Source organism: Apostichopus japonicus, chromosome 8 (genome assembly GCF_037975245.1).
Source record: "Apostichopus japonicus isolate 1M-3 chromosome 8, ASM3797524v1, whole genome shotgun sequence".
Lineage (NCBI taxonomy): Eukaryota > Metazoa > Echinodermata > Holothuroidea > Aspidochirotida > Stichopodidae > Apostichopus > Apostichopus japonicus.
This window is the reverse complement of record NC_092568.1, coordinates 30802092-30826777: the sequence shown is the minus strand read 5'-3', so window position 1 is coordinate 30826777 and position 24686 is coordinate 30802092. Positions and strand designations below refer to the sequence as shown.

Here is a 24686-nt window from a genome sequence, read left to right as displayed (position 1 = left end):
TAGTGAAAACTTCTATCTAGACTTAGAGACCACATTACTTTTGTGATTTAGTGTGTAAGTCAATGGGGCTTTTAATGGGCGTATGCTACCTTAAAAAGATCCCAGGGTAGCATACGCCCATTAAAAGCCCCATTGACTTACACACTAAAGTCTAGTCTAGGTAGAAGTTCTCACTAGCTAAAAGCTGCCCATCACTGGATAGCTGACAAGTTGGCCTTTCATGGCACTTTAAATTTCTGTATCATGACCTTGCAGATTTTTTGCTATCCGAGCCGGAAGTTTTCGTCACTTGTAAACAGACCTCTTCACTCAGTAGTAAACAATTATCATACCTGCTCCTGGGAGGCCTAAAGGGGGTCTAATATTGCCTCAATTGACCCAATTTTTGCACCACATGTACTTCCATTTATTTCTTCAACATGCAAGACAAAAGAAACCATATCCTGATTGATAACGTATCAAAAAAGATGTTTTCGTACTGCATGTTGGCACTTTTCCTGTAAGGAGAACATGCAGACTGATTGATATACTCTAATAGGAGTTTGCCACCCATGATGTAACTTGTGCAATCTTCACCCTTAGTTTGTGGGTTGCTCAACAAGTCTGGAAACCTCTTTCATCTCAAGAAATGCAGATGGAATGATTCTCTTAGGATGCCCCATATAAAAGAACAAGATGCTTGATGGATTTTTGGAATGTCAATAGTCCCTAGAGGTGAAACCTTCTCGAGGTGAAACCTTGAAACATGGCATCTCCAAATATCTGCATGCAAATATCTTAAGCCAACAGGGCAGGGATCTTATAGCCAACAGGGCAGCACATGTATCTAGTATAGTAGCCAACAGGGCAGTGGATAGCCAAAATTGCAGCACACACATCTAATATCAAAGCTGCAGCACACAGATCTATTAGTCAAAACTGTAAAATACAGATCTAATAGCCAAGGAGGCAGCATACAGATGTAATAGCCAAGATTGCAGCACACTTATCTAACAGCCAAGAAGGCAGAACACATATGTAATAGCCAAGATTGCAACACACAGATATAATAGCCATGAATGCAGCACACATAATTACATATGTAACATACAAAAATGCTGAAATGTTCCGGAATGCCATTGCTTTTGGTGGAGATGTGGTAAACCAATCGGTCAGTCAAGATCAAAAGGTCAATGGCCGTCTCAGTGGAATCGTCTGGAGAAGGAACTTGGAGAAATCTCGCTGACTGCCCTGTGTTTAGTGTACTAGTTCTGTGTTCTAGTATGACAGTAGACTTTCTCATGAAAATGTACGCAAGATGTTAATTGCAATATCATGGTATAAACTTCATACCATACAATGTGCTTATACAAAGGGAAACTCTTATTATAGTGGGTGGATGCTGGGGGAGGGTGAGAGGTCCAAAATTCACATAAAGAGACAATAAATATGAATACCAAGATGAAGTCGAATTTTAATAGTAAATTTAATAGTTTTGCAAAAGTCTAACAATACAATACATTTTTCCTTTAAAATACTAAACTTTCCATTAGAGGGTGAAACTATCCGTTTCATGCCTTATACATGATTTTGGTATAAAAATGAGCAGAAAACAAAAATGGCATCCAAAGATAAAGTGCTCCAAATCTTTTTTTTCTTTCTTATTTGTGCCACCTACCCCGAATCTGTACACTATAAGCACTGACTTCATTTATACAATATATTTCTCATTCTTTATCAATACCTTGTAGATTCTGGAGATGGTAAAGAAGAAGAAGAAGAAAAAAAAACAACCATAAAGGGATATGGTTTGGTTAGTAGGCCTTTCTAAACTTTCCTGTACCTATTACCCCCTACTACCAATTACATAACAGTCAAATCTATAGAGACTGTAAAAATGTCCCTACTAAGTGCATTTCCAGAGCAGTTCTAAAGCACTTTTGATTGTCTCAGACATTCCTTACGATGATTCAGAACCAAACTACGTTTAAATCAAGAAAGCTTATCATCTTTTAAGAGAGATTACAATTACAACGGTATGCCCCGAACAAGAGACCTGGTTAAATCAATTTAAACCTGGTAAGAAAATGTTTGAGCAATCTTTATTTTAAAGAATGGAGCAAACTTTCAAAGTGTTTTTAATATTGAGCGCTCCCCCCCAAAAAAATATGAAAAAAAAAGATTTCCACTGCAAATGTCATATAACTTGTGGCATCTTGAAGACAAAGAAAATGGTACATTGGTCCATAAAAATTACAAAATTGTTAACCATTGACCTAAAACTTTTGATGACCAACTGATTATGCCATGTGGAGAACATAACATCCAGTCTGCCCTCAGTATAACTTTATAAGGACTGTAACACAATAGGAAGTATCACTTGATGTTTATCAACAGACACAAAGTGCTTCACAAAGTTATGAATATAATGCAACAATATATTCCACATTGTCAAAAAAAAACAATTTGCTCCTATTTTGACCTTTATTTGTTGTTTGAAGGTTTTCAACTTTGTGGCAATTTCAGCATATCTGACAAGGTTTTCTTTTCCATTATTTTCTTTATTAAGCCATAATAAAGAAAAAGTTTCACTCATGTTCAGATGTTTCCCAAATAAGAGTTATTTATTGAGATTAATTCATACAGTGAGGGTTTGAAGATCTCTGAGTTATCTCTGCATAATACAATCTAATCAACTAAATCTGTGGCTATATATACAATTATATTGCTGTTAACCTTAGTTACCTCTTTCACTAGTGATCAGTAAGCACAATTCACATGTGTACGTTCTAGTATATTATACCATTTAACAGTTAATGGATGGGTATACAAGTAAGTATTCAAAAGCCATTGGTATGTTGCACAAAGGGATGTGCAGGGGGGGGGGGAGGTTATTAATAGACCCTAATTTATACTCTAAGTATACCTCAGATTGCACCTTTTAATGTCAACAACAACCAAGGTCAGATTCTCTCCATTAAAAAGCCTTCATTCACCTCCAACCCTTCCAGTAAGGTTCAGTCCTTACCTAAATCAGCGTGCTTCAACTATAGTCTATGGAATGTGGGGGTGTTCTATTATTGGTCAATGACCTTCCACAGAGATTCAAAATCATAATGTTTATCAACCGAGTGCGTTTTTTACAGAAAGAAAGCAAAATACACATAAATCCACCCTGGTTGGTCTTATCAACCACTTGGACTTGAGATTACTACTCAATGTGTAGTGGCCCACAATGAGCACCTTTGGTGTACTTGCTCCATAAAGTAAAAAAGGTCCATGACTACCCCCATACTCTACACTTTAATTCCTAACTTTTCCAGGCACTTGAGGCCCTTCTCTAGATACTCTGCCCTTGAAATCCAGAATGATTCTTTGTCCTTCATGATGTCTGCGAGCACTGCCCCGCCCAGGAAGACCATGTGTTTACGACGAGGTGGATCTTCAATTCGTAGCTTGAATTTCTATAAGATTGAGATGGAGATAAACAGCATGATACTTACATATAAAGAGAACATAAAAAAATAATAATAATAATCATAATTGAAAATAATGAACAAGCACTGTGACACACAAAATAGGCAAAATTAAATTAAAACGGAAACTTACTGAAATTCTCATCAATAAAAGAAAGTTTGTGACGAGAACTAAGTAATTAATCATTAATCTTGTCAGTTTTGGTCAATGAGCGCTAAAAATTATGTTTTCTACAGCAGTCTAGCTCTGTGTCTACCGAGCCATGGATACAACCCACCCACCACGCGCCCCCTCCCACCTACGAGCGAAAGGTCATTTTCAGGACACAGCCCTCTCACACCTTAGACTCATCTTGCCTTCAGCACTTCATAGAGGGATAATGATTTGTATTCACGGATCATCATCTTTTGTGGATAAAGTCATCATCAAGCAAGGAGTCTGTATTCTAAGGGTCAACTTAATAGAGTGTTACTGTATACACTGAGACCTAGCATCATAGAGGGGTTGTGTATGCAAGCAATAGTTAAAAAACTGTAACATTGTTTTTCAAGTGACCATTTCTGGTTTTGCCTGTCTGAAGAGCTACGTCCCAAATTTCTGCATGAGCAGGGTTGCTGAGTGCCAATGGCCATCAAAGAAACCAACTATCTGAGTGGTTAAGGGTTCAAACTTTGAGCAGATCATATTAAAGCACAGTTTTGTGTTTAGAACCAATCCAAGGTTATGCTCTTTTAGAAAGGGTCTTCCATATCGTAAAACTTCCAAATGTTTCGAAATGATAGTTGACTGCTCCTGGATGTGAGGTATAATCGTCAATGCAAGTCGGTCTCGACATCCATACATACCTGTGTGGTTTTATAGCTTTCAACTTAACCCAGGTGGAACACCAATAATGTGACAAGTGTGTTAAGGTTACCTTTGCGCCCAATTTGTATTTTATAGACAGGCCAGGTGACAAAACATAGCTAGTTCTTTAAATTGAAGTTTCCTCACAGTAACATGCACAATGTTATCTTTTAACATAACAATGCATGGTATCTTAGTGTCTCCAGCACAGCTACCTAACGTGATTCATGACGCCAAGCGACTACGCTCTTGACCTAGATTCTGGTTACTCACCGAGAGTCTGGTAGTGTCTCCTTTGAGTACCCTCTCCAGGTAGAGCTGTTTCAATTCCCTTTCTAATCTGGATGGAAAACCTGGGAACATGGTGGTACCACCTGAAAGAACTATGTGTTTGTAGAACTCGGGCCTGGTGTCGATGTCAGCAGCCTGGATGGTACTGAAAAGGTACTCAGAGATGCCCAGGCACTCCAGATTGATGAGATGAGGCTGGAAGAGTGCTTCTGGGGCGCCAAATCGTTCACCCCCTACCTTGATGATACGACCATCGGGTAGCTGAAGGGAAAACAAATGACGTTCAAAATCAACCAATGATACCATCATCATTATCTTTGAACATTATTAATTTGTGAATCTCTTACTCGATAAGGTAATGAGATATAGCATATGATCAACGGTGGGGTGAAGTCCTGGCAAAACTGGAGCAGAATTGAGTCTGACATCCAGGAGTAGATCCGAACAATATGTCTTACTACAGTTACTGATATTCTCCATTTCGCAAGCAATCATAATCAACTTCAAACTGTACTGGGAGGGTTGTCAACAACCTATTGTTGCACTCTCCACAAACAGAAATGGTTGCTTAGCATCTTAAACTATTAATACTATCGCTCCTACCGGGATATGTAACAAATTATTCAACTATCCCTATGGAAGTTTTCACAAACATTGGGTTTGCAAACATTTGAACTTTTCATTTCATAAATTCCTAGACGGACATCATATATCACTTGCACAGTTCTAAGGATTAAAACTCACAAAGTAAAGTCATAGCATTTTCCAATTTTCGCTCATTGCATTGGATAGACGAACATCTTGCCTTCAGCACTTCATAGAGGGATAATGATTTGTATTCACGGATCATCATCTTTTGTGGATAAAGTCATCATCAAGCAAGGAGTCTGGTTGCTATGGTAACTAACAATACTGTCAGCTGTAGCATATAGTTGTAATTATGCAGTTTTGTTTTACATTTAGAGTATAAACTTTAAGCAGATTTAATTATGTATGTTAAGAAATATAAACAAAGATTACATCTTACAAAGATGTATGACTGTTATCAGGGTTAAAAACTATGGCTCGTAAGCTGGTCAAATTATGGTGCACTCGTAGAAAAATCATCTACAACATCTAGATGTAAACCTTATATGACCACCTACTACTACTGAATGGGTGGAACATGACTGATACAGAATCAGCTCTCTATATCAGAGCATCATCAAATGTCAGGTAGACTTATCAGGGGAAAGTGTAGTTTTCAAATTCCTTGTAGCAATCTTTTAGGTTTATGAAATTACTGAAACAATCTTGCATCTGTGAACAAAAAACTGCTATATAATTGAACCTGTGTTGCAATTTGCCCATCTTGCTTAGCGATTTGCTACGGGACATAGAAAAAGTTATTCCCCTCTTATAAAAGACGTGACAGTGTCTTGCAACACAATTTTCATTAGCAAACGATGAACAGGCTGGAAACTACGATATTGTTGGTCAGAAAAGCCATCTGGTTGTTTTTATATCATAGGTATATCAGCTTGGCATTCTGGCACAACATTGCTGCTTTTGATGCTATTGTTATAGTTGTTATCACCATGAAGTCATTGTTGTTGTTCAATGAGTCACTTTAGATTGAATATGCCAAATTAACTTATTAATATTCATATTTCACATAACAGTTCTTTGGTACATAAGGGGTTTCCAATCTGTAACCTATTTGCTGTCCCTGCATGCATAGAACCAACTAAGCTGATCTTTGTATGTTAATTTTACAAAGGTTACCCACTACAACATGAACATGTTCCCCTTCTCCTGGTGACTTTCACTAAGCACATTTGATATCGATGTACAGTGTAACCGGGAAACTCAAACAGGTCCAAACTGCACCTTTAACGATGATTGGTGCCTTACAGTTGTCATACCAATGATAGGGATACTCACTGTGTAATTCTCAACCAATGTGGTCGTCTCTGTGGCTAACTGCTGTTCCCTTACAATATCGTATCTGAAAAGGTTCAACAGATTAAAACAAAATACTTCATTATTTCCTTCCTCCAGGGTAAATCAATCTGTGCATGTAAAGCACTGACTTTTCCAGTGCTCAGAGACATAGCCAAAAAAAAATGGGTGGGAGGGGGGTGGGTTGGGAAAGGCCCATGTTTGTCATGAAATTATCATGTAAGTTTTGTATCTGAATGGGTTGCCTTTTCAGCGTATTTATCTCTTTAATGACCGAAGTTGATCTGTATTTAATATTACTCTACATATTTGTGTTGTGGTGTATCGCTATGTACCGGGTTGTTCCCATCCTGAAATAAAACCATGTGTAAAAGTAAGAGGGCCTGACGTTTCGATCCTAGCATGATCTTCTTCAGAGGCTGTGTTTTTAAATGAAACCACAGAGTTTCGAGTCTTAGGGATTGATATTGGTACAGTTTCTTTATATACTGTACTGTGGTCCCTAGACTTTTCTCTCGATAGGCACTTCCTCAACAACCAGTCCATGACAGATTTAACCAAGACACTGAGGCAATGTTAAACGGAAAAATTGTCCTGTATGAGCCTAAGAAAGTCACTGACTCTTCACGTCCACATATTTAGGACTTACCCAACATAACACAGTTTCTCTTTCATCACACGAACGGTCTCAAAATCAGCGGATTGATTAAATGCGTAACCACGGAGGAGGAGAAGCTGACGGAAAGAAAAAAAGAAAGAAGAAAACACAACGTTGTTACGTACACAGCTTTTGGTGTTTCCATGACAACAAAGATTTGTTGATTAACTAAATCAGTAGCTGATATTTTGGGTGTGTGCATTAAAGCCAGGAAATGAAAAAAAAAGAATCTGACTGTACATAGAGGTTGCATGATTATTAATAATGGTCATTGGTTTTGTTGTAACTTTCCAAATATTATATCCCAAGTCTGAGACACTCTGTGATTATGCTTCAATACACTCTTCAGTATGTAACACTACATCCAATGCTTCACAACTTCCGGCATCACCCACACATGCAGTATATCCTTGTACTATATTTAAGTATCTTCACAAAGCCTGCAAATCGAACGACTTGCAATATTTGTTACTGTATTGTTCATTTGGGACTCATTTAGAGAAATTTCTACCAAAGTTAAGTAAATATCTAACTATTCTCATGTTCGTGTGCCCAGAGAGAGAGAGTTTTAAGAATTTGGCAGAGACCCTCAATTAAACATAAAAGAAATCAATCCTTTCACAGGAATTAGTTGCACGTCTATTTTTGCTCTAATCAATGGATTGACTCATGTCTTTTGTACAAAGACTCATGCCTTCAGCACTTTGATTTGCATTCACTAATCATCATATTTTGTGGATAAAAGTCATCATTAAGCATGGAGTCAAAACAGTCTGGTTGCAAAAAATAGTCAGAAAAACTAAAAACATGTGGGAATATATGTGATCTCAGTGAAAGAGATTCTGTTACCTGCAAAGATTGCTACTCCTTGTATATCAAATGGCTAACATAGTATGCTTTCATATTAAACAAAATTTGCCTTTGAAACGGGGTACGGTAATATTTGAGAAATGTCCCGACATTGATAGAAATATGAAAGACTTAACAGAGAGTTTAGAAGTGTTAAGTCTGGTATATCTTTGGTACCTTGATAAGATATCTGGTAATGTCCCGTCCTGCCACATCTAGACGTCTAGTGAGATGGGGAAGAGAGAACCCTTCATATACCGGACAGATGTGAGTGACCCCGTCCCCGGAGTCCACCACCACACCCGTCAGTAGACCTGTGAGTACCAAAGAAGAGAAACTGGCAATCAATATCAATTTAAGAAAAAAAAAACACATTTCTGATGAGCTGCCGTTAAGGTTGAGACCTCGCTACACAGGTACAAGAGAAAGTTATAAGACGACAGGCTTCCATCAGAGCTTGCAGATTAAAATGTCATCTCGTGGAATGTTGGAGCTTTCAGAACTTCTTAGAGTTTGGACAACTTCATGGAAGTCAGTAACTAAGATGTCATCATTAAGCAAGTTAAAGATACTACTACTACGGTAACATCTAGCTACAGTACCATGGATTGTAGTAATATATTCTCGGGGAAGGAGGGGGGGGGGAGGAATGAGAGTGGGGTAAAATGGTGACCTCTTAACTGACAGTGGAAAGGAGGATGAAGGAGGGGATGTGACGAGCATTAGTCAAGATTTATGCATATCCAAATGTCTCACTTCATCTCCAACTTTCCATTAAAATGAGCTGGCTGACCATAGGCCAACAGATTGATTGACTTAATTACATTTATACACTTACCTTGAGCATAAAGTGTAAGTACAGCCTGGATTGCAATGTAAAGGCCATCAAACTGGTAGTTCTCAAACATGACCTGGGAAAGATATGCGAAGAAAACGTACATAAGAGTTAAGGATGAAGTTATGTACGACGGCACAGTAGATCAGTTTATGGTGAGACTGAGGAAAAGATGTAAAATATAGATTGTGAGAAATGACACTAGTTTGATACTGTAGTACAATGGGTGTTTGAATCTTGCTGACCACCCACTCTCTTGCTTTGAATAGCAAACCATTCAGCTCTTTGTTATACTACAGAGCAGGGATTCTCAATTAATTTCCTACAGGTGTACCAACAGGGGCCTCAAGACTAACGCCGTAGGGATGACGGCTCCCGACTAATCCTGAATAGTCCAAGATTGTGGGTCGGCTTATTTTTCTTTCAGTGGGACAGATTGATATCTTTCGTGGGTTGAAGTTGGCCCGTGGGGTACCTATTAAGAACTCCTGCTATTGAGGGTTGGACATATACTGTATGCAAGCGACAGAAATTAATAATTTGACTGGGCCACTTTATTGTCTGATGACATCACTGCAAAACAACTATACCAATTATTCTTTGATCTTATCTATGCTAACAAAATGCCACAAGAAGTCCATTAATAACACGACATTCAAAACATTCAAATGAAAAATACAGCTCTTTAAAAACAGCCCAACAAATTGTACATTCAAATTTGATAGATCTACAAATTCTTATCTCCCATATAGTTGTAGTAAAATCATTCAAACCTCAATCATTTTCTCTCTGTTTTTCCTGGGATTCATTGGCGGTTCAGTAAGAAGTAATTTACTCTCCTTTGGATTAATATTCAGTCTGTTTTCGCTAAAAGTGTAATCCCAGACATGTCTCATATCGTCCCAATTTCGGACAATACCATTTTCCATGGGGTAGTTCACCTCCAACATGGACCGCAACTGACTGGCCTCATCACCGACCATCAGGTCCTGTAAACAAGGGTGGATAAAGAAATATCTGATAACATGAAACAAATCAAATACTCTTGTAGCACGAACTAAATGTAACACTTCAAAGAAGAAAAGGAAACGACCAAACGAAACACAAAGGAAATATTTTTCTGTACTGTCAATTACTGTATCTATATTCTGAAAGATCAGTTCAGGAAACGAAAGTTGCTGTAAATATTTTGCTGTTAGGGCAATAAATTACTGAACATACAAGACATTTTGCTGATCAATGTCTTCTGATGAAATGCACAGCGACTTCCTTGTATCCTTGACACTATATACTTTAATTCATGGTACATATTATCCCTAGAATTGTTTCTAAATTTCTCTGTTTAGAAACTTACTGATCTCCCTACCTGTAATCAATTAATCCAAACTGTTAGAAAATGATTTAATCAATATGCCACTTGTAAGAACCCTTCACCCTCCTGTAGCATGGTACTAACCCTGACAAAGGATTAACAACTCCATATGACTGAATATTTCCAATAACAGCTCAGATCACCAAGCTTTTGGCAGATACTCATGAATTGGGGACAAGTACGACTTGTATAAAGCAGTGGAGGATTGTCAAAATTACAGCAAAGCTGTTGTGAAGTGAGAGTTGCTGTATGGAGTTGTTTCAGTTTTACAGTCTTGTATCAAAACAGATGACTTTAAATGAGTGGACAGTCACTCTCTCATTGCCATGACTACCAGACTGTCCTGTTTCATTGTCAGTCTGTATCAGTCAGTTCACAAATCTTTAGTGTATATCAGTGACTTGAAGAATGATGATAAAATCTTATTTTTAAAGGAGAAGTAAACCAATCCATCATCATATTGGTCTGTCTAAGATACTTGTGATGAACAAATCCCCTTGCCAGCTGAGAATATCATATTCCACTTTGGAAATATCACAGGGTCAAAGTTCCTTCATAGACACAACTTGAACAAGTCTAATATGAGTATGACATCATCAGGCCACATGCTCTTATTTGTAACCTTTTTATTATTTTCATATTTATGACAAATTTTGTTTTCATTTGCTGTGATAGTAAGGGGTTTTGCAAAATCTAAAAGCTTGGATTTCTTTAAGTGATATTTGCTGTTTGCAAATGTTGAAATCTAAATTAATGACCCAAGGACTGGCATTGGTTTTGTTACCATTCCTGTTTAAATTCACCTTGCAAGTATTAAAAAGGAAAGTAAAAGATTGAACATACTAGTATCACTATGACACGCATTTGCAAAATGGTAGCCATACACAACTTTTAATCCAGGGTTACGGTACGGTACTTCCTTGATCCCAAATGGTGGAAGATTTGTCAAAACTGTTTTGGGTGTGTCATTCATCACAAAAGCTTCTATGACAGTAGACAAGGATGATGGTTGGGTTTGTTTCTCTATTTATGCTAGTATGGTGAGAGGTACTCTACGTACATGTGGGAATTACAGAAATAGCAAGTTAAAAGCAAGAGGCACACAGATTTGATGGTTCAGGAGCACTGCAGGTCAGCTTAGAAAATACTTGTCGCAACTTACAAAGGACACAGAGTACAGGGAAAAACACGATGAAAGTGATAGAATATAGTTAGAAGTACTGTATGATATTACCAAGAAAGGTGGCAAAACAGGCGAGAAAGATCATTTAATGAAGAAAACAAGAAAAATCATGCAAACCACACCAAAAGTAATTAAGAAGTAATTTCAACAGCACCCTTTTGCATTCTTGTTGAAAGTATGTCTCATGGAGGTGAACACGAAATAATCAATCAAATAATTAGGCAGTTATTTTTCAACGATCAGGTGACCACCAATGTGGGAGAGACTGGCAAGGGCTTATGGATTACTACTTTCACATATATAAAAATTGGTAGAGCAATTTAGGGAGGGATATAGAAAAACTGTCAATTTTGCAAACATATAGCATCACAGATTCACAAACAGGGAAGAAAAGGTTCTCCGATAAATAATCCTAGCAGTAAAGAGGAATATCTTTGACATGGGAAATAGTATCACTGTAATAGAAGACTTTTCCATGTAAATGGAGCACACAAGGGCTCTTAAACTATTTTCATTAATAGCATAAAAGAATTAAATGAAAAACAGTTTGGAACAAGTTTGATGGCATAACACAGGGACAGTGAGTACTCACACGAAGGGAGGAGTGAAGTTGTGGTATATAGGGGGGTGAGAAGGGGAAAGGGTATGGGGAGAAGTGGAGGAAGAACAAACTGATATCTATACATATAATTGAGAAGGTATACATACAGTATAGATAGATATACATGATTTTAAAAATAGGGAAGAAGGAATTTGAGGGTAAAACTGGAAAACATCAGGTGAAATGCACAAAAAACAAGAAGAAAAACTCCAAAAGATGTATGTGTCAAGGCTTGATTCCCTACCTGGTTCATCTGTTATAAGAATTGCAGGAAAGAAACAAAAAGCAAATATATGAAGCAAGACTAAACAAATAAATAAATAAATAATAGAGAAAACAAAAAGAAACAGAGAACTGAAGACAGAATGATGGTTTTCACAGATAAATGCCCCTTTGCTGTTAAAAGATGTTCAAGAAATGAAGAGGTCAATATTTAAGCGTAGAACACCAAGTGTGCAATGCTGTAACTTGAAAAATATGACATTCAAGAATGTTCAAATGTTTAATTTCTTCCTATGACACCTGCTGTAGTTCAAATTAGGAGATGAAGATTCACAATCCGTTTCCAGGCCTGTCCAGTGTTGTGGAACTCTAATGGAATAACCTGATTAGGATTGTTTTTAATAGATCTAAATCTAGTATTCTATATCTAGTAGATCTATATTTACTCACAAAATACTTCAAGAATTTCGGAATTGAGCACGACACAAAATATGACGTTTCTTGCTGCTAGATTAACTCTCCCTTTTTCAGTGTTGTGCAAGTGTGCATGTTTAACACCAACAGAATATAAATAATGCTTCCATTGTGTGTGGTACATGTGCTACTGATATGACTTTTACAGCACTAAACCTGTACTGGTATCATCAAGAACTAAACAATCTCTTCTTCTCTACTCCAAAACAACTGTAGGCCAACTTTTACTGTACTTTAATAATTGGTACCTGTAGCTCTGTCACATCGGAAAACAATATAACAAAATGGTATACTGTAAACATAACATAGTATATTATTATTTTTATATGGTATTAAAAGAGTGATGCTCATAATTATATGGTACATAAAGAGTAATGTTTACACAAATTGTGGGCAACTCAAAACTACCTGTATCACTAACATTTTTTTTTTCAATTATTAGAAGGACTATAGAATGTTGTTCAACAGAAATTAGAAACAAATGACATCGATTAATTAGGGTTGCTAATTACCTTCACTTCTATATCGCCAACTTTGGTTGTGGACCTGATGATTGGTCTCCCAACCAGAGACGGAAATATATGGGCAGGGAAGTTAGATCCCGCAAAGCCACATTTGACAAACTGTGAAGGAAAAGGAAATTTAAACATTTTACTTCCCACTGATAAGTTTATTTGAAACTCAACTGAGGTCATCTTGAGCGTGTCATTTTTTAGCAAGGTTACTTTTCAGTAAAATCACAAAAAGTTTCAAATTTTTTGGGACAAAATAATATAGAGAGGTATATTGTAAACATACTGCAAAAGATAGATAGGCCCTATGTAGCAATAAGAGAAATTTATTAGAGTAAACTTTGCCAATTCAAAGACTTACTCAATCACTATATGTGACTGTACACTAGGACTAAACCCATCTACAACTAACTGGTGAAGAGCTAAGCAACATTACAAATGGACTTCTCAACGTAACTGACTTCTAGCAGTAAAAAGTACCAAGATCTCAAACTGTTGCATATTGTTGTGTTCATTTATTCTAGAGTATGCAGCTATGCTAAATCTAATTAGAATAACCACAGAAAACATTTTGGATCCATTATTACAATTGTTATAATATACAGGTCGAGGCCAAACCTGTTACTGTTTTGGCAAACGTTAGTTGAGCTTATATAAATGAGACTTTAAAGTTTAAGTCATGATATAAATACTGTATACATCAAGAAGGGTAGTTATATGTCTACGCGTAACATTGTCTGTTACACTTACAGTGTTACTGTTAGTAATAAACATTCTACGTAGGCCTATACTATACTACTAGATAGGCGTTGACATCCGGTATTTTACATTGGCCCGGTTCTGCTAATATTTACTAAGACAGAATAAAACCAACTTAGCATAAAGAATATGAGATTACAATAAGTAATCTGATACTAATTAGGCCTACGGAAGAAAGTGATAATAAGTTTCTATAATATATTGATTGTGGCTACAGAATGATCTGACTATCTGAAAGTACACTTATGCAGCGATCATTTACTTCCTTGTAAATATCTTTAAAAATCTCTTCAATCATCTTAAAATGTGAATACCAAACTACAATAATAATGAACAATTCTTACCCCAGTTCCATTATCACAAACAACTACTTTCCTTCCCTGGCTATCCATGCTGAAATTTGAAGGTTATTTCGGATGGGATGTTGTCCCCCCTCGATAGTAAACGTCTCTGGCCTAATCTGCTTGTTGTATATACGTACGTTTGTCAGCAGCTACAGCGGCACCTCCTCTATGACACATACACACACAATATATATACATATATTGCTAGGCTGCAATGTTTCCGTTATTGGTCGTTAACACTAGGCTATATATATAAATTTCTATGATACACACACACTTCCGGGTATTCCTACGTCAACTACCGCTTGCCGACACTGAGAACTGGAGGTCGCAAGAAAAGGATTTTGTATAGATTATTAGATAATTACAGATAAATAGTCTTGTAATTCTTCGAGAATGCTTAGTTTATTTTGAATAAAATTTTGTTTAAATATGAAACACAATTACTTCACGGGTATCACCCACTTCAGTTTGCTAAACATTTCTTAATCTGGGACAAGGTGCTGGGAAAGTGGGATAACTAACCAATTGCTTTTCCAAGGTACCTAGATAGTTAAAACCATTATACACAGAGTAACAAGTGAGTTCGTGCAACGGGTTCAACGTGCTGGTACAGTACAGTAGTTCTGAGTCAGACGGAACAACTTAGGACATATAGGTTGTATTTCCTTGTAAAGTACTTGTAAGTGAAGCTGGTGTATGCCACTATATAAAGGCCAGCAACTTTTCAGTAAGACCTGGTGTTTGAAAGTATTGTACATTTGAAAACTGAGGGTAATTTACATAGGCCCCTAGTAGTACGCTTTACTGTACTAAGTAAGTCCTACAGTACGGTTGAACTTGTGCGTACAAATTGCCCTTACCTAACAGTATTATGCTTAGCCTAGCTTATAAAATTCCCACATGATTGACCTACGGTCCACACTAATTTGTGAAAATAATGCGGTCTCAGATATTGCAGGAGACTTGTAGGAGTTTGCTGTCAGGTGCAACTTACAAGACAAATTTTTATATTAATTATAAAAAGGCTGCACACACTTATCAATAACAATTAATAATTAGTCTAGTTATAGTCCTAAATCACAGAATACAGTGGCTTAACCAGACTTTTTCATCAGGGGAGTTGGGGACCAGTGGGGGGGGGGGGGAGCAGGGGCAGGGCAAGATTTCAAGTCGGGGAACTTGAAACCATGTAGTAACGTTACTTATGAATGTTTCTATGCCCAAATTCAACAGTTTATTGCTGAATTCCATCTGCTAAATTGTTGAAGGGAACTTGATATAGGCTAGGCCTATTGTAGAGAAAGTCGAGAGCTGAGCCAGGATTTCATCTAAAGGGGATTATCGACCTGTTTATGAGAACGCTTTGCAAAGCCTCTGGAAGCTATATCATGATATGGTGGACTTTAGAGGCTTCAGAGCTTTCAAAATTTATCCAACCGGCCTACATTTTGTATTAAGATGTTCAAAATACTGTATATGATTAGCTTAATATTGATGAATTGGGTAGAAACTACCCAAGTAGGTAATGCATCATTCAAAATTGAAGCTAATTCTAGGGTGGCCTAGTCAAATCCGTGGCACTATGGCAGTAGCCAGTAGGCTTAATACAGAACAAATAATTGTATGGTGTCACAGTGTAATACCAGTTTGAAGTTTACAGCCTACAGCAGGGTTGCCAGTTTTTCTGTTACACAACCGGTCAAATTTAGAGAGTTTGCTGGCCAAATCGAGTTAATACAGGCCAAAAAAGATATCTGTGTGATTTCTGCCCCTGTATACATAGCCTACAATTTGGTAGTGTGCATTCCTTTTCATAGGGTGACTCTATGTAGGCTGCCGGCATAGATAGCTTTTCAAAAGTGTGAGGGACAAAAGGCTTTGAAAAATATACAGCTACTGTATGACTTTGAAATGTATTTTTAGTCATAAATGGGAACTTCACACTTCTGAAACTTTGTGTAAGATCTCTCTACATCCAAATTCTCCCTTCTCTCATTTTTTTATACTGTAGGGGATGGGGGGGGGGGGGGAGCTACATGCTTGGAGAACGTCACTGTACCCTTAGCTGATCACCCTGTGTGCTCTGTGCAAATACTTTATAGAGTGCATAAATGTATCGTTCACAATTTGTCAACAAAAGCCAATTATTATTATTTTGGTTCCTTATATAGCGCAAATACTATAAAATATATATATTCATATGCGCTTTACATGATGAAGAATAAAACAATAATAAGAAAGAATAAAAAAATATATATATAAAACCATGGACAAACCACAGACATAATAATACATAAAAAGAATTCAGATATTATAAGCTGTATTAAGGAAAATGAATTTCTTTAAAGAAAATGTATTTCTTTATAATTTGATGACCTTCATTTTTTTCAGAAATTTTTTTCATTTGCTAAATCAAATTTAGATTTGGATAAACTTAAAATGTAAAAAGTGGTATAGTGGTGGGATTACAGTTTAAGGTCAACTGCGTACTGGTTTAACTGAGCCTTTAATTTTCGTCCAATATTTTATTGGCCTACCAATGTCATTTGGGGGGGGGAGTGGGGTGGGGCAAGATATTTGACTGGGGGAGCTGCCACTGAGCTGGTTATGTCACTGGCAGAAGCCAACAACAGTTGCTCAATGTTCTTTACAGGTGAAGAAAAGTAAGAAAGCAAAGAAAACATCTCATAATGTGAAAAAGAAGAGTTTTGAGATGATGTTTAAACTGTGCAAAGTGAGTCCAGAGACCTAAGATCTGTACTGGAAGTGGAAGTGAGTTCCACAAACGGGGGGCAGCATGCATTTCAAACGAGACACAGAAACAATAAGCCGTTTAAGATATAGTGATCTAAATTGCCTGGTTTTAGTTTGTTGATGCAAGATATCACATAAGTAAACTTGGGTATCATAGTTAATAGCACAGAAGGTCGAAATGAGTATTTTATAATCTATGTGTAGATTTATAGGTCTTTTACAGCTTTTTCAATATTGGAGTAATGGCAGTATATCTACCTGCTCTGTGAACAATGCGAGCAGCCCTGTTCTGAATCTTTTGCAGTCTAGCCAATTGGGTAGAAGTTGAGCCAGCTAGTAAAGAGTTTGCTATAGTGACCCACTTGTCTAATACAATACATTTTAGACTTACATATGTAATTAACTTGCTTATCCATAGTAAGGTAGTTTATCCAAACAAACACCAAGGTGGCGTACCACAGGAGTGGTATGTATAACATGATCACCAATCCATGCTGAAAGATTCTTAAAATCACATCTGTCCTGAGACCAACCGAAAACAATCACCTCTATCTTATCAGCAGTTAAGTTAAGAAAATTGTTGCACATCCACAATCCCTATGAATACATAATTCCATCTTGGATATAGCAACTTTTCAAGATCATTTGGATCAAATGTGACATAGAACTAAGTATCATAAGCATAAAACATGTAGTTAATATCATACAAACTTTTGCTGACTTTATATGCTTTAACATTTAAGTTTTCCTAGATATGGGGCCTAGTGTTAAATGTTGAACTGTAAATTTGTTTCCTGCTTCTATCACCTAACAGTAGAAATAGATGATAACTGTCATGATGAACAAGTACTCTCTACGATGTGCAATATTGCTTGCACCTTTGGTTCTGTTACTGATCTTTGATCCGGTTCGTGGAGATGAAGATAATGCAGAGGAACTCAGAGTATTTACAACTGATGAAATTGCAGAATATGATGGAAGTGATGTAAGTGGTATAGCTGCAGTCGATGAAAGTTTGTTCAAGTTTTATGCCCCTCCACTTCACCTCTTTCCACCCGTCCCATCCCAACCTTTATCCCCTTCCTCTTCACCTCTTTCCACCCTTCCCATCCCAACCTTTATCCCCCTCCTCTTCACCACTTTCCACCCTTCCCATCCCAACCTTTATCCCCCTCCTCTTCACCTCTTTCCACCCTTCCCATCCCAATCTTTATCCCCCTCCTCTTCACCACTTTCCACCCTTCCCATCCCAACCTTTATCCCCCTCCTCTTCACCACTTTCCACCCTTCCCATCCCAACCTTTATCCCCCTCCTCTTCACCTCTTTCCACCCTTCCCATCCCAACCTTTATCCCCCTCCTCTTCACCACTTTCCACCCTTCCCATCCCAACCTTTATCCCCCTCCTCTTCACCTCTTTCCACCCTTCCCATCTCAACTGTAATTCCCGAATGCCATTAGAAGAGATTGCAGAGGGTCATCCTTGATCAGATTTAAACCTTTTGTGGTACTGCCAAACCATTTCCACAAACTGATACACTAAAATATTGGTTTGGCTGTCCCTGAAAGATGCCAATAATTCAAGAGGAATTAAAATTCTAAAATTCAGTAGGAAGGTTTTGTTTTAAGACTCCAGTATTCAAATTTTGGTTTGTGATATTTTGTGCAGAGAGACGAGAGAAAAATTTCTTATTAAGTGTTCTAGTGAAATGTTGTTTCCTAAAATAGTAATAATAATTATTGTGAAACTTTCTGTCAGATTTTAAGCAGTTGACTTTATTTTGGAATGTAGAAATTAGAAAACAATTGCTGAAATTGGCTCATGGAATCTGGAACCAATATGTCATTATTCTACAACTTCAGAAATGAATAGGAATCTTTCACTTTTCTTCGAGGAAAAAAATTGCTTGTCAACAAATCTCAAGTATTATGAAAGTAGCAAGAAATCCAAAGTTTGAGAATCAATAAAAATAAAAATGTGCAGTCCAATTGATGTTAAACCAATGAAATGTAGAAAATTGTTCTAGATATTGTTATGTTTTGAGATAGTGAACTTTGTGTACTGATTTTTCTTCCTTCAGCCAGATAAACCCATCTACATGGCAGTGAAAGGACTTGTATTTGATGTCACAGATGGAAAAGGTTTGTTTTTACTACATTTCATTCATTCTTTTTGTAATTAAAGTTTCGTAAGCATTGTCCTCAAATATATGTGAAACGGAAAACTATGTTTAACCATGCTAAAATTCAACATTCATTAACTGCCACCCTCCCTTTATGTTTCCTTCATTGAGACATTTAACTACGTCATAAAAAAAAAACTTCTCCAGGTTTGTAAAATAAATTGGAAGATCAGAAACTTTAGGCAGTTCCTTTTGTCAACCTTTAGCAATTTTCAGAAGGCTTTTGGAAATGGGAAAAGTTTTTTATATTATTAACCTTTTTGAACTTTCTATTCTTTTCTAGAATTTTATGGAAAAGGAAAAGGCTATAATGTCTTGGTTGGTAGGGATGCAACAAGAGCTGTGGCTCTATGGTCCCTGGAAAAGAAAGATCTAACACATGATGTGGTAAGTTGGATTAAGTTTAAATATCAAAGGTACACAAGAAAGAAACAGAACCAAACAAACCCCTTGGTATAGCAATTCTTAATCATTCAATTTAGACAAGAGTATCAAACTCTTTTCTACTCTTTTTGTTTTTCTAATATTCTTCTTCTTTTCAATCACAGTCATATTTCTCAGCTATTCTTCTTTTAGTGATTTGTTTTAACCATTAATTTTATTCATTTTCCTGTAGTGTCATCTCATCGTCAATGTACATTTTTGTTTCATTTCAACACAAGAATGAAAGCCATCTTCAGAATATAAACATTGTTTAAATTTTTTTCTTTATTTAAGATATAATATTCGGGACATTTCACTGGTACATAATGCTACTTTCAATAGTAATCTAAGAGGAGATACAGAGAGAATACATAAAGTTGTATTCCCTAATAAAAACTATAGGGGGGGGGGGGGGGAGAGTGGACAAGGAAGCTGTGTAAAATTGCTCAGAACATCTAGGAACCTTGGCTTGCTCACTCAACCATTCACCAATTGTATATTTAGTGCAAGGTGTGGTATTCTTTCCTTTGCATTGAAAGGCTGTGGCGGATAGTTTGTTTAAAAATTGTTCTGTTATTTTCTTCAGTAAAGTTTCCCTCTCTCTCTTTTCATTGTAAGTGGTAAACCAGTTCAACCACAAACGTTTGTGTCAAGTCAGACCAACAGAGGCCATCTTGGTCAAAAAATGGCAGTGTTTTTCATCTGCATAAGTAAAGCCATCAATCTGTAAGTTATTATTTTTAACAGATATCACTTATTACAATAAGTAGCAGAGACCATCATGGATAAGATGCTAATGGCCTTTGTTACCTCTACATGTTTTCTGCTCTAGTATTCACTTTTTGCTGTTTTTTGTTACAGACAGGTTTGACTGAAAAACAGCTGAAGAGTCTTGATGAAATATTTGAAAGTGTCTATAAAGCAAAATATCCAATCGTAGGGCACATGCAGTTTGAACATAAACAAAGAACTGATGAACTTTGACCATGGAGATGTGAGTATTGAAGTTTTTGTAACATTTTATGACCATTGCTATGTTCCTCTTCTTTTTTTTTCCAGCTTTTCTGATTTATTGACTAAGTGATTGCTATAGGTACTTTGAGGTCTGCTTTCTTTCAATGTTTTTGGTGAGAAAATATTGTTTTTGTCAGGCAGAAACAATTTTATTTCAAAGATTGTTCTTTCTTAAAGTCTGTATTTGCAAGTGCAAAACTTCAAAGAGATTTGTGAATTTACCATAAAAGTATCATTAAAGTCGTCCTGTAAAAATTTAAAACTTGTATCCTGTTAGATCAGCCACAGAATCTAGAGTCGCAAATTTTATCTTTATAATGTTTCGCATGCTTTCCTTTCTCTAGGTATAGTTGGATTGCCCTTTCATCTTTAAAGACATTGAAGTAATAAAACAACAGGTGATGCAACAAACCACAGTTACAACTGCAGTGCAAGGCACAGTGTGGAAAGCAAGAATCCTCTCTGTTCAGATTTTGTGGTAATTTAAAATCGGAATTAATAGGTAGAATGATTCGATTAATAATTAATGACGGCGTTAAAACATCACATTACTCTCTCTTTCTGGGGGTCTTCTGTGGTACCAAGCTCGCACTCTCCTCGTCCGTTATGCCAACCACCCAATAGACGACAAGAACAGCCCAAGAAAGTTCCAGAAAGAAATCAAAAGGCAAAAAGTCACAGGAGTAAAAATAGAAGATCCAATGTCGGTAACCAAGGCAACAAGTAAAATCTCATCAACATATTTTGATGGTTTATTTTTTCTGATCTGGTCATTAATTTTGTGAGTAGAAGGGATTCAGGATTCAGAGATGCCAACTTTTGCTTTTAAAGAGGAAATCTTCCATTCTGTTTTCACTTTTATGATGTGAATCAATTTGGGTTTCTTTCTACCCATTCAGCATAATTTTAGCTGGATAGGAAATTGGTGCCTAAATGTTCTCAAAACCAAATGTAGAGATTTGTGGCATCTTTGGCTCAAGAGATTAGCAACCTGTTGGATTCTGGTTCATAGCAGGTAAATAGGACAGGATGCTTGAGCTGCATTTTGAACCGAATTTGCCTCAATCTGGTGGTTAGTATAAAAACGAAAATAATGCACGAGGAGACTGAATGCATTTCTTAAGTCCACCAAGGTCATACCCAAAAGATGATGAACAAGGTATGCTAATGAAACAAACTAAAGCATATCATCAAATTTAATTATGGGATACTAAAATTGTTTATTTTGGATCAACCATTAGTATTCTCACATATGACGAGCAGCTTAGCAGTTGTAACGCCATAAATCTTGTTGCTAGATTGATAGCCTAATAGCTATTGATTTGTGTACAAATACAAGGCCTAGTCAGATCCCAACTCAACATATAATACAGGCATTTAAAGCTTTCTTTTCCCGGTTCAAAAGTTTATAGTTGATATCCTGAAGAGCACCGAATTCTCGCCAGTCAATCAAACCCCCTGTTTCATACATAACTTTTCCAAATATGAGGTACCCAGTTTGGATGGGTAGTTTTTATTCACATTAATTTTCCTTAAAGAACCTCGGAGCTGGCCAAAAGCATTACTGTCAAATCAAATTCAGTTTCTCAGTAACCATACAAAAAAGAATTTTAATGTACTAAACCGGGCTTGTTCCATGAGTTTGAAAACTATCTTAGCAAGTTTCTCTCTGTAGAAGTGGGCAAAACTTGCAGCAGTAACTTTTTTTGCCCTCTGCATTGTGAATATTTGTTGTTGTTTTGTAAGTGTGATGGTTTGGTCCTGTCACTAGTTTTCAATTAAAGGAGACACAATCCCAAACCATCACCTTTAGCTTAATATATGACAGTGGTCTTTGTGATGAACAACTAACCAAAAACAGCAAAGGAATTAATATTTTGCTCTGTTTGAGAGAATATCTTTGATGTCAAAGAAACAACCAGGATCTGGAACATGTTACTTCCTCGTTGTTTTTTGTTTTTTATAACTTCTCAAGGAACTAATTCATTAGATCCTGTTATTTTAGATTTAGCATTTGCAAAACCCATCTCCATTACATAAACTAAAGAAAAGTTTAAAAATATTGAAGCACATGTGGCTTGATGGTAATGGTATCATGTTTTGACTTGGAACATTTCTTCAGCCTTCTGTGTGAAGGAAGATTAAATCTGTGTGATATCTCAAAAAATATGACTTTTCTTAGTTGTTTGGGTAAGTCTTTCACAAAACATAGACCCTTGGTATTCAAACTGGATTCCTTGACAACCCCAATTTTCACCATGGTCATCCAGTGACAAATGTTTCTTCCAAATTTTTGGCAACCTCTCAAAACATTTTGGTTACTCTTTGGTGACAAAACATTTTGGTGACAAAACATTTTGGTGACAAGAGGGTTGCGACCCCCATTCAGAATACCAGGGGCATAGAACAAAGATGATGGTTTGGTTTGTGTTTCCTTTACCTTAATTTATCCACATTCATAGCTTTTAAAATATAAAATGTAAAAATCATGTCTATGCTGCGGTTTGATCAAAGGGTTCTAGATTTCATGTCTTAACTCTTACGTTTTTTCCATTTCATTTTGAGGAATTGTATATTTCTCCTTGTAGTAGTTGGTTAGTGGTAATATTGTCATGATATTTTAACCTCAATACAGAGTTCTATATATGTCGTATTTTTCATCTCACATTAAAGTGGCATATTAATGCAGCTGTTTGAATTTGCTCAGTAAGTTTTTTTTTTTATATCTGTGAAGGATTTTCTGTACTCAAGACAAAATTGCAATCAATCACAGTAATATATCACTTGTAAGATGTTTACACGAAGTGAAACTAAATCACCACGTAATTATTATTTTGCTGTGATTAGATCCTCAACATTTTTTGTGACCCAGACACTTCTCGTAATAATATTAAACACATTCAAAATGCATACCGGTAAACTTTGTTTGCTACACCTTACTTTCATTATCTTATTTTGCTCTAAAAGTGTCAAGTAGTTTTGGTTTGATATGAAACTTACATTTGTCTTTAGTTTAGCAGCTCCCAAGATGGGTAGTGATATGTAACCAAACTGCTTTTAAAAATGGCATTATTTGTATTCATGTTAAGATATTTTGTAATTGTGTATACATTGTGTATTATGCCAATGTCTTTCATTGTTGATATTTACAGTAAGGATTAATATTCCAAAAAGGAACAGTTTTGACAACTCATTGCATCTTCATTTTAATTACCCATTTTTGATTGAATTTTTTAAGTAAATTTTGAGTCACGTTAGAAAAATATTAAATTTCTATATTCTTGCCTTTCCTCACCATCTACAGTGTCATGGAATGTTTGTTTTTCTGGTTATAATATTTTGACCCTTGGTTGATATTTACAGTAAGGATTAATATTCCAAAGAGAAAACAGACAGTTTCGACAACTCATTGCATCTTCATTTTAATTACCCATTTTTGATTGAATTTTTTAAGTAAATTTTGAGTCACGTTAGAAAAATATTAAATTTCTATATTCTTGCCTTTCCTCACCATCTACAGTGTCATGGAATGTTTGCTTTCCGGTTATAATATTTTAACCTTTGTTTTAGATATAACAGAGGAAATATAATGTTAAGACATAACCATTTATATTATATATGACCTAAAATGAAGAAGTTATCATGTGTACTAGTTATATGGATGCCTTTAAATTAAAATTGTGCTTGCTCATAATTCTATGTTTTGCTTTGTTTACAACAATTTTGTTTTTGATCAAACTACAAAGGGTAAGTGCTCTACACCCAATGAAGGTTAATCGAGGAAAGAGTAATAACCTCAGTCTGCTTCTTGCAAAATTGTCAGCGGATACTTTCGTTTATCTCTTATAAACCAAATAACAGCTGCTTTCTGGATACAGCAAGTGCTGTAATTTTCAAAGCTCAGATGTACAGAGTAAAAGTTGAAGTGGTGGTCAACCGAAATGCCTTTTGATGGAATATTATCCCG

At 36.3% G+C, this 24686-nt stretch overlaps 2 protein-coding genes across 9 annotated transcripts; one reads left to right on the top strand and one right to left on the bottom strand.

Moving 5' to 3' along the window:
* Positions 1–1446: 1446 nt before the first annotated feature.
* On the bottom strand, positions 1447–14503 carry LOC139971547 (actin-related protein 2-A). Its single transcript, XM_071978114.1, has 9 exons — positions 14344–14503; positions 13241–13351; positions 9650–9865; positions 8880–8952; positions 8219–8355; positions 7184–7269; positions 6517–6580; positions 4576–4854; positions 1447–3443 (listed from the first exon to the last, which is right to left on the bottom strand). The coding sequence occupies exons 1-9, from the start codon at positions 14389–14391 to the stop codon at positions 3276–3278; spliced, it is 1182 nt and encodes a 393-aa protein (XP_071834215.1). The 5' UTR covers positions 14392–14503; the 3' UTR covers positions 1447–3275.
* A 94-nt stretch (positions 14504–14597) lies between these two features.
* On the top strand, positions 14598–22902 carry LOC139971548 (uncharacterized). Of its 8 annotated transcripts, none has more exons than XM_071978120.1 (6): positions 14598–14725; positions 17915–18085; positions 19181–19241; positions 19566–19669; positions 20567–20699; positions 21064–22902. In XM_071978120.1, exons 2-5 carry the CDS (start codon positions 17924–17926, stop codon positions 20687–20689), a joined length of 450 nt encoding a protein of 149 aa, XP_071834221.1. In that variant the 5' UTR covers positions 14598–14725; positions 17915–17923; the 3' UTR covers positions 20690–20699; positions 21064–22902. The 8 variants fall into 8 exon arrangements, with proteins under 8 accessions (XP_071834221.1, XP_071834217.1, XP_071834219.1 ...); XM_071978116.1 differs by having other exon boundaries at positions 14647–14884; XM_071978118.1 differs by having other exon boundaries at positions 14647–14923.
* Positions 22903–24686: the final 1784 nt, after the last annotated feature.

Bases quoted from the DNA above. Each gene is read 5' to 3' on its own strand.
- LOC139971547 (XM_071978114.1), bottom strand. From the start codon at position 14,391: ATGGATAGCCAGGGAAGGAAAGTAGTTGTTTGTGATAATGGAACTGGG. The intron at 7,270-8,218 runs GTACCAAAGATA...TCTTTCCGTCAG, and splicing joins TTACCAGATATCTTATCAAG to CTTCTCCTCCTCCGTGGTTA. The intron at 6,581-7,183 runs GTAAGTCCTAAA...GAACCTTTTCAG, and splicing joins GAGAAACTGTGTTATGTTGG to ATACGATATTGTAAGGGAAC.
- LOC139971548 (XM_071978120.1), top strand. From the start codon at position 17,924: ATGATAACTGTCATGATGAACAAGTACTCTCTACGATGTGCAATATTG. The intron at 19,242-19,565 runs GTTTGTTTTTAC...ATTCTTTTCTAG, and splicing joins TGATGTCACAGATGGAAAAG to AATTTTATGGAAAAGGAAAA. The intron at 19,670-20,566 runs GTAAGTTGGATT...TTTTTGTTACAG, and splicing joins AAGATCTAACACATGATGTG to ACAGGTTTGACTGAAAAACA.